Raw genomic sequence first — 10544 nt, 5'->3', positions numbered from 1 at the left:
AAATTTAAGAAATATTTTAAAACCACCAAACAGGAATCCTGCAGCTGAAGAATTTAAGAATAAAATAAGGTACAATAGAGAGCATCAATAGCAGACTTCCTCAAGCAAAAGATAGATAGAGTTTGTTTGGAATTACCCCGTCAGAGAAGAATAAGAAAGAATGACAAGGAGTGAAGAAAGCCTACAAGACTTATTAGATAACATCAAGGGAAAAAAATTTCATATTATCAGAGTTCCAGAAGGCAAAAAGATGACAAAAGGCATAGAAAATAATAGGCTGGGCACTTTGGGAGGCTGAGGGAGGGCGGATCACCTGAGGTCAGGAGTTTCAGACCAGCCTGTGCAACATGGTGAAACCCCGTCCCTACCAGAAATACAAAAAATTAGCCAGATGTGGTGGTGGGTGCCTGTAATCCCAGCTACTTGGGAGGCTGAGGCAAGAGAATCACATGAACCCAGGAGGCGGAGGGTGCAGTAAGCCAAGATCACATCATTGCACTCCAACCTGGGTGAGAGTGCGAGTCTCTGTCTAAAAAAAAATTAAAGTAAAATAAAATAAAATAAAATAAAATACATTTAATGAAATAGCTGCTAAGGAGATCATAGCAAGACTAAAAATAAAACATTAAAAAAATGAAAAAGACAATGAAATAATAGCTAAAAACTTCCCAAGTCTTGCGAGAGATATGGACATTCAGATCCAGGAAGCTGAAAGATCCCCAAAAAGGTCATCTCCAAGGCACGTTATATTTGAACTGACAAAAGTCAAAGACAAAGAGAAAAATCTAAAAGCACCACTAGAAAAGCATCAAGTCGCAGTGGCTCAAGCCTGTAATCCCAGCACTTTGGGAGGCCGAGACGGGTGGATCACCTGAGGTCAGTTGGAGACCAGCCTGGCCAACATAGTGAAACCCCATCTCTACTAAAAATACAAATATTAGCTGGGCGTGGTGGCACGCACCTGTAGTCCCAGCTAGTTGGGAGGCTGAGGCAGGAGAAATGCTTAAACCCAGGAGGCAGAGGTTGCAGTGAGCCAAGATAGCGCCACTGCACTCCACCCTGGGTGACAGAGTGAGACTCTGTCTGGAAAAAAAAAAAAAAGACACAAATAGACTGAAAGCAAAGGAAGAGAAGAATATATTCCATGCAAAGGAAACCAAAAGCAAGCAGGAGTAGCTATACATTTTTTTTCTTTTTTTCTTTTTTTTTTTTTTTACCCACCATTTTTTTTAAAATCATGACTATATAAGGAGTAGCTATACTTATGATAAGAGACTTGTATCAAACACAGTAGGGATGAAATCAGGAAGAGGATACAACAATTGTAAATATATATGCACCCAATATCAGAGCACCCAGATATGCAAGGCAAATATTATTAGATCTAAAGGGGAAGACAGACTCTAATACAATAATACTTGGGGACTTCAACACCCCACTTTCAACAATGGACAGATCATATACATAGAAAATCAATGAAGAAACACCAAGTTTAAACTGACTTTAGACCAAATGGACTTAAAAGACACTGACAGATCTTTTCATCCAACAGCTACAGAATACATATTTTTTTTTTCATAAGCACATACAATATTTTCAAGGAGAGGCCACATGTTAAACCACAAAACAAATCACAAAAATTAAAAGAATTAAAATCACATCAGGTACCTTTCTGATCACAATGAAATAAACCTAGAAATCAATAACAAGAGGAACTTTTAAAACAGTAAAAATAAATGGAAATTAAATAACATGATTCTGAATGACCAATGGGTAATGAAGAAATTAAGAAAAAAAATTTAAATGTCTTAAAATGAGTGAAAATAGAAACACAACATATAAAAATGTATGGGATGCAGCAAGAGCAGTTTTAAGAGGAAAGTATATAGCAATAACCACCTACATCAAAAACAATAAAGATCTGGCTGGGCATGGTGGCTCACACCTGTAATCCCAGTGCTTTGGGAGGCCAAGGCAGGAGGACGACTTGATGCTGGGAGTTCAAGACCAGCCTAGGTCATACAGCAAGACCCTATCTCTTAAAAAAAATTAAATTAAATTAAATTAGCTGGTCTTGATAGCGCATACCAGTAGTCCTAGCTATTCTGGAGGCAGAGGTGGGAGAACTGCTTGAGCCCAAGAGTTCAAAACTGAGGTGTGAGGATCACTTGAGCCCAGGAGTTTGAGTTGATTGTGCCATTGCACTCTAGCCTAGGTAACAGAGTAAGACCCTGTCTCTTTAAAAAAAAAAAAAAAAAAAAACTAACAATGCTTCTCAAGGAACTAGAAAAGAACAAATCAAACCCAAAATTACAAGGAAAGAAATAACAAAGATTAGAATAGTAATAAATAAAACTAAGACTTAAAAAAAAATTCAAAGGATCAACAAAATGAGAAGTTTGTTTTCTGAAAAGATAAGAAACCATTAGACTAACCAAGAGAAAAGACTCAAAATCAAATGCACACAAAAATGACACTGTAACTGATACCACAAAAGTACAGAGTCATTAGAGACTATTATGAACAACTACAAACCAAAAATTTGGAAAACCTACAGAAAATAAATTCCTAGACACATATAACCCATGAGGATTGAACCAAGAAGAAACAGAAAACTTGAACTGACCAATTCTGAGTAACAAGATTTAATCAGTCATAAAAAGTCACCCATCAAAGGAAAGTCCATGATCTGATGGCTTCACGGCTGAATTCTACCAAACATTTTAGAAGAATTAAATATGAATTCGTCTGAAACTTTCTCAGAATAATGAAGAGGAGGGAATTATTCTAAACTCATTCCACAAGCCAGCATTACCATGACACAAGCACCAGACAAGGACACACACATGCAAAAGAAAACTACAGGCCAATATTCCTGATGAACATAAATGCAAAACTCCTCAGCAAAATAGTAGCCAACCAAATCTAAAAGTACATCAAAAAGACTGTTTACCATGACCAAGTGGAATTCATTCCAGGTATGCAACAATGGTTCAACATACACAAAACAATAAACATGATACATCAACAGAATGAAGAACAAAAAATGTGATCATCTCCATAGATGGAGAAAAAGCCTCTGGTAACATTCAATATCCCTTCATGATGAAAACTCTTAACAAATTACACATAATAATAGAAAGAACGGGCCGGGTGTGGTGGCTCACACCTGTAATCCCAGCACTTTGGGAGGCCGAGGCGGGTGGATCACGAGGTCAGGAGATCGAGACCATCCTGGCTAACATGGTGAAACCCCATCTCTACTAAAAATACAAAAAATTAGCCGGGTGTGGTGGTGGGCACCTGTAGTCCCAGCTACTCGGAAGGCTGAGGCAGGAGAATGGTGTGAGCTGAGATCACACCACTGCACTCCAGCCTGGGCAACACAGTGAGACTCCGTCTCAAAAAAAAAAAAAAAGAAAGAACGTACCTCAACATAATAAAGGAAATAAATAACATACCACAGCTAACATCATTCTTAATGGGAAAGAGCTGAAAGCTTTCCCTCTATAATCTGAAACAAAACAAGTATGCCCACTTTCACATCTTTTATTTAACAAAAGTACAAAAAGTCTGAGACAGAGGTATCAGGCAAGACAAAGAAATAAAGGGCATGCAAATCAGAAAGGATGAAGTCAAATTATCCCTGTATGCACATGACAGGATCAAATATATAGAAAACCCTAAACTCCAAAAGTGGCACTAAAAAACTCTTAGGACTGATAAATTCACTGAAGTTGCAGGATATAAAATCAACATGCAAAAATCAGCAGCATTTCTACACACCAACAATGAATTAGCTGAAAAATAAATCAAGAAAGCCATCCCATTTATAATACTTCAACAAAAATAATATAAGAATACAAGGAAAACTATATAACACTGATGAAGTAAATCGAAGAGGACACACATAAAAATGGAAAAACATCCCATGGTCATGGATTAGAATGGTTAATATTATAAAAATGAACATACTTTCCTGTAAGAGATAGCTTATGGAAAAAAATGAACATATTACCTCAAATGATCTACAGATTCAATGCACTCTCTAACAAAATATCAATGACATTTTTCACAGAAATAGAAAGAGTAATCCTAAAATTCATGATATCACAAAAGATACTGAATATCCAAAGCAATCCTAAGCAAAAAGTACAAAATGGGAGTTTTGTTCACACTACCTGACCTTGAAATATACTACAAAGTGATGGTAAACAATACAGCATGGTACAGGAATTTTTCAAAAACCACACAGACCAATGTAACAAAACAGAGAGCCCAGGAATAAATCCCATTTACAGCCAACTGATTTCTAACAAAGGCACAAAGAACATTCACCGGGAAGAGGATAGTCTCTTCAATAAATGGTGCTGGGACACTGGATATTCATATGCAAAAGAATGAAACTAGACTCATCTCTCACCATATACAAAAATCAACTCAAAACACCAAGTATGCTGGCTCATACCTGTAATCCTAGCTACTCAGAAGGCTGAGTTGAGGCTGACTCTAGTCCAGGAGTTCAGGATCAAGCTGGGCAATGTGAGACCATGTCTCTAAAAACTAATTTAAAAGCAAAAACAAAAATTGGGAATGTATTTTTAGGGCAATTTGAATCTATGCTCTCAGGATAATCAACTAAAAATGGTTTAAAAGCTTAAATGTAAGAGCAAAAACTATGCAACTACTAGAAGAAAACATAGGGGAAATGCTTCAGGATATTGGTCTGGGCAAAAATTTTATGATGACCTAAAAATCAAGGTAACAAAAGCACAAATAAAGGGATTACATTAAACTAAAAAACTTCTGCACAGCAAAGGAAACAGAATGAAGAGACAACTAGCAGAGCGGGATAAAATATTTGCAAACTATTCATCTGAAAGGGATTAATATCCAGAATACACCAGGAACTCAATAGCAAAAATAATAATAATAATAATAATAATAGAAAATCTGATTTTAAAATGGGTAAGGTGAATAGACATTCCTCAAAAGGAGACATACAAATGGCCAAGTATATGAAAAAATGCTCAACATCGCTAAACATGGAAATGCAAATCAAAACCAAAATGAGATATAATTTCACCTCAGTTAGGATGGCTATTACCAAAGATAAAAAATAAAAAATGCTGCTGAGAACATGGAAAAGGGGAAACTCTTATATATGGCTGGCAGGAATGCTAATTAGTACAGCCATATGGAAAACAGTATGGATGTTCCTCAAAAATCTAAAACTACAGCCAGGCATGATGGTGTGTGCCTGTAGTCCCAGCTACTCAGGAGGCTGAGGTGGAGGACTGCTTGAGGCCAAGAGTCTGAGACCGGCCTGAATAACACAGCAAGACCCCATTTTAAAAAAATTAAAAATAAACAAAAGTTAAAAATACAACTACCATATGATCCACTGGTAGTGATCTATGTCACTACTGGGCATATATCCAAGAAAAAAAAAATTCATATGTCAAAGAGAGATCTACACTCCTATGTTTATTGAAGCACTATTCGTAATAGCTAAGAAATCAATCTAAGTGTCCATTATCAGATGATTGAAGAAAGAAAACATGGCATATATACACAATGGAATACTACTCAGCCATGAAAAATAAACCTGTCATTCACAGCAACATGAATGAGCTTGAAAGACATTAAGTGAAATAAGCTAGGCACAGAAAGATAAATACTCTCTGTTTCTACTCATATGGAAGCATAAAAAGTTGAGTAGAATGGTGGTAACCAGAGGCTGGGAAGGATAGCAGCGAGGCAGACAGAGATTGGTTAACAAATACAAAATTACAGCAAGTGAGATTCCATTTCAGTAAGTTGTAGTGTTCTGTGGCACTGCAGAATGAGTACAATTGGCAATACATTTTATACATTTTCAAATAGCTAGAAAAGCAGACTGTGAATGTTGCTAAACACAAAGAAATGATAAATGCTTGAGGAGATGGATATGCTAATTACCCTGATCATTACTCTTAGCACACATATATTGAAATATCACACCGAACCCCATAAACATTATGTGTCAATTAAAAACAATAAAACAAACAAAAAGAATACCAAAAGAGAAATTCCAAAATATTCTGATTAAACATATTAATTACTATGACTGGACTAAATCCGTAGTGACAACTACCTGCATATACACATGCAGGTTCATCTGTTAAAATTCCAGTCACTTTATAGTCAGCCTACACACAATCTTCTGTAAGACTGAAAAATGAGATTCCTTCTTTGTGTTTATTTTCTGAGTTTATCATAATCCTTCAATTTAGCTACATGTCTTATTTCATTTTTGGTTCCAAAATGTCCTCTAGAAAATTGCTGAGGTGAACTTTTAACTATTTACTCTCTCTAAAGAGGAGTAAAGAAGCTGAGAAACCACAATCAGAGGGAAGAACTAGGACTCCCTGGATTACATTATGTACAAACAGCTACAATATCATTTCCATCCCGCAGAAAAATAAAGAAAAACAAATTAACAAGTAGATCCAGATCAAGAAAAAAGTATGTGTACCGGGTGGTTAAAGACACATGAAGAAACAATTTTTTAAAAAAATCAAAGCGTTTGAAGTGTGCAGTAAAATGTGCCCATTCATATGTACATCCTTATCTCCTTAAATGTCAAAGTATTTCATAACTCAAGCCTCCATCTTTCTCATAAAGATATATGCTTCTGCTCCTCAAGAGTGGAGACAATGCTGTGGAACAAAGTAGGCTTTCACAAAATGTTTTCAAACAAACCATTTGTCTACAGCACTGGACAGCAGTGAATGTATACACAGGGAAAATAAAGGGGATGAGGCTCTTTTGTTTCTGAAACATTTTCCTCTCCCAAATAAAATAACGAGGAGATGACAAATTGCCATGGGCTTGTCAGGGAAGTCTGAAAGAAGCTGTGCTTCCATTTCTTTCTCTTCCCTATGACTCCTCCTTTGCTTGAATGTCCCTGAGATAACATTTCACTGTAAACTAACAAGAAAGATGTGGCTGAAGGTTTTCCTAAGTGCACAATAACCACTGGGTCTCTCTCATGGGCGAATTATCAGATGTAGAATAAGACTCTTGGCTGTGTCAATTTCTAACATAATTGTTTAGATGACAAATGATTATCTAAAACAGGTTTTCACAGAGAGATGATGCTTATGAAGCTTCTCTTCAGTATGAATGACCAGACGGTACGATGTTTCCTCTCACCACAGATTTTCTTCAAGTGGTGATATTCAAAAACTCTTTTCCTAACAGGAATTCGTGGATGTTGACTGAAGTGTGTAAAAGGTCTTCCCACATCTGTTACAATGGTAGGGTTTCTCCCAGGATGAATCCGTTGATGTCGAGTGAGGAGGAATGAGCGGCAATTGAAGGCGTTTCCATATTCACTGCACTCACTGGGCTACTCTCAGTCTGGATGATGGAGTGTTCAACGAGATCTGTGCTCTCGCAAGAAACGTTCCCACTCTGGATGCGTTCATGGGACTTCTCTGCGGTGTGAATCCGCTGGTGCCTTGTGAGGGGTGACCTGCGGTTGAAGGCCTTCCCGCACTCCACGCACTCATAGGGTTTCTCTCCAGTGTGGATGCTGAAGTGTCGAATGAGGTTTGTGGTCCGACAAAAGGCTTTCCCACATTGGATGCATACGTAGGGCTTCTCTCCAGTATGAATCCACTGGTGCCTTGTCAGCCCTGACATGCGGGTAAAAGCCTTTCCACACTGTAAACATTCATAGGGCTTCTCTCCAGTGTGGATGTTGAAGTGGCGAATGAGGTCTTTTCGAATGCTAAAGGCTTTCCCACATTCTTTGCACTCAAAAGGCTTTTCTCCAGTGTGGGCTCTTTCATGCAAGACGTAAGTGGAGTAGTGAGTGAAGGCCTTTCCACACTGACTGCACACAAAGGGCTTCTCACCAGTGTGAATCCGCTCATGCTGCTTGAGGTGTGACCTGCAGTTGAAGGCCTTCCCACACTCAAGGCACTTAAAGGGCCTCTCCCCAGTATGGATAAAGAAGTGTTGAATGAGGGCTGTACTCTCATAAAAGCCTTTTCCACATTCGCTGCATGCGAAGGGTTTTTTCTCATTGTGGCTCTTGTTATGCAAAACATAATTGGAGCGGTAGGTAAAGGCCTTTCCACATTCATTGCACACAAAAGGCTTCTCTCCACTGTGAACCCGCTGGTGCCGTGTAAGGTGTGACCCGCGGTTGAAGGTCCTTCCACATTCGCTGCACACAAAGGGCTTATCTCCATTGTGAGTCCGCTGGTGCCGTGTGAGGTGTGACCTGCGGTTGAAGTCTTTCCCACACTCCATGCATTTATAGGGCTTCTCCCCAGTATGGATGATGTGATGCTGAAGGAGATGTTTGCTCTTGCCAAAGGCTTTCCCACATTCTGGGCAATCATAGGGCTTCACACGAGGGAGAATCTGCTCATGCTGAACAAGGAAGCAATTCTCATTAAACATTTCCTCGAATTTATAGGAATTTTCCCCTTCGTGAATCAAGGAATCTGTAACTGGTCCATATGAGTCAAATCCATAAAGAGCATCTTCTGGTGACACTTGGTTCTGTATCATCATTGAACATATACCATCAGCTGTCGCCAAACCTTCATTTTCAAGGCTCATTTTCCCATGGAGATTCTCACTCTGTGGGTCTGTCCCTGGTCTCAAAAAGTATTCCTGCATTTCAGATGGCCCATCCTGATCCATGGCCTGCCCAAAATAGGAGTATCCTGGGACTCCCTGTGCCAGTTGTTCCTGGAGTGAGACTTCCTCAGGCAAGGCCAGGTGAGAAGGGATAGGCTCTACAGTCTCAGGTTTTGTGCTGTCACCTGAAGGGAATACAATACACAAAAGAGCTTATTAAGATAGTATAGAAGAAATGAAACCACCATTTTGGTGAGAACAGTAAGATGAAAATAGTGATGATTTGAAAATAGCTATGATTTGATGGGCTGGGTACAGTGTCTGATGCCTGTAATCCCAGCACTTTGGGAGGCTGAGGCAGGTGGATCACTTGAGGTCAGGAGTTCGAGACCAGCCTGGCCAACATGGTGAAACCCCACGTCTACTAAAAATACAAAAATTGGCCAGGCTTGGTGGCAGGCGCCTATAATCCCAGCTACTTGGGAGTTGAGACAGAAGGATCGCTTGAACCTGGGAGGTGGAGGCTGCAGTGAGCCAAGACTGAGCCACTACACTCCAGCCTGGGTGACAGAGGGAAACCCATCTCAAAAAAAGGCCAGGCGCGGTGGCTCACGCCTAAAATCCCAGCACTTTGGTTTGGGCGGTTGAGGCAGATCACCCGGGATCCACCCCCTCAGCTTCCAAGGTAGCTGGGACTACAGAGGCATACGGACCACGCCTGGCTTTTTTGTTTGTGTTTTTGTTTTTTTAGATGGAATTTCACTCTGTTGCCCAGGCTGGAGCGCAGTGGCATGATCTCAGCTCACTGCAACTTCTGCCTCCTGGGTTCAAGCGACTCTCCTGAATTAGCCTCCCGAGTGGCTGGGATTACAGGTGTGCGCCACCATGCTGGGCTCATTTTTTTGTATTTTTAGAGATAGGGTCTCACCATGTTGGCCAGATTGGTCTGGAACTCCTGACCTCAGGTCATCTGTCCACCTTGGCCTTCCAAAATGCTAGAATTACAGGCGTGAACCACCCCGCCTGGCTAAATTTTTTGTATTTTTTTTTTAAAGAGATGGGGTTTCACCATGTTGCCCAAGCTGGTCTCAAACTCCTGGGCTCAAGTAATCCGCCCACCTCTGCCTCCAAAGTGCTGGGATTATAGACGTGACCCACCGTGCCTGGCCAACTCTTGAAATTTTTAAAGAGAAACCCAGGGGGAGAAGCTCAAGCAGAGTACAGACTGGAATAGAGATCCCCACTCACAGTCAAGATGAGACTAGGTGGACAACATAATGATGACAAGGTATGGTGAGCTTGCTCAAGAACATGTCAAGGTGCTACAAGAGGCCAGGGAAGGGGCACTTAATGTAGCCTAGATGGGGCAGGGACAGGAAGAGGCCAAGGAAGCTTCCCAGAGGATGCTTCATGAGCTTAAAGTGAGAAGCACATAATAGCCTTAGGACATAGAATATACAAAGACACAGAGTCTTCAGCGAATCTAGGGGACTGCAGTGAGAGGAGGCAGCCCCATGAGAAGTTAAGGCTGGTCAGGATTCAGTGACAGGAAGGGGCAGAGAGGAAGCTGATGCTCAAGATTCTGCCTCAGGGACAGCCAGGGATGGCCACGGCTACTCCTAGGACAGAGCGCCTAGGACAGAGGGTGAACAGAATCCTGGTAGACATATAGAATCCACTGTGTCAGGGTGAAAAATAGGCGAAAAGGCTAACAAACAACTCGATCTTGAAAAAAGAAAATAATAAAACTTCTGCCAGGCACAGTGGCTCACGCCTGTAATCCCAGCACTTTGGGAGGCCGAGGCTGGCAGATCACGAGGTCAGAAGATCGAGACCATCCTGGCTAACACGGTGAAACCCCGTCTCTACTAAAAGTACAAAAAATTTGCCGGGCGTGGTGGCGG

The 10544-nt window shown here is 40.4% G+C and overlaps 1 protein-coding gene across 3 annotated transcripts in view; it reads right to left on the bottom strand.

The window, feature by feature from the left end:
- Positions 1-5963: 5963 nt before the first annotated feature.
- Positions 5964-10544, bottom strand: part of ZNF460 (zinc finger protein 460) — a 13929-nt gene continuing 9348 nt past the window's right edge. For all 3 annotated transcript variants that reach the window (XM_011979651.1, XM_011979650.1, XM_011979652.1), the window contains exon 3: positions 5964-8825. In XM_011979651.1, coding sequence (XP_011835041.1) covers positions 7294-8825 — 1532 coding nt within the window. In that variant the 3' untranslated portion in view covers positions 5964-7293. The remainder of the gene's footprint in view (positions 8826-10544) is intronic.

The sequence above is a fragment of the Mandrillus leucophaeus genome, unplaced genomic scaffold (assembly GCF_000951045.1).
Source record: "Mandrillus leucophaeus isolate KB7577 unplaced genomic scaffold, Mleu.le_1.0 Scaffold205, whole genome shotgun sequence".
Taxonomy (NCBI): domain Eukaryota; kingdom Metazoa; phylum Chordata; class Mammalia; order Primates; family Cercopithecidae; genus Mandrillus; species Mandrillus leucophaeus.
This window is presented reverse-complemented; position numbering and strand designations above follow the sequence as displayed.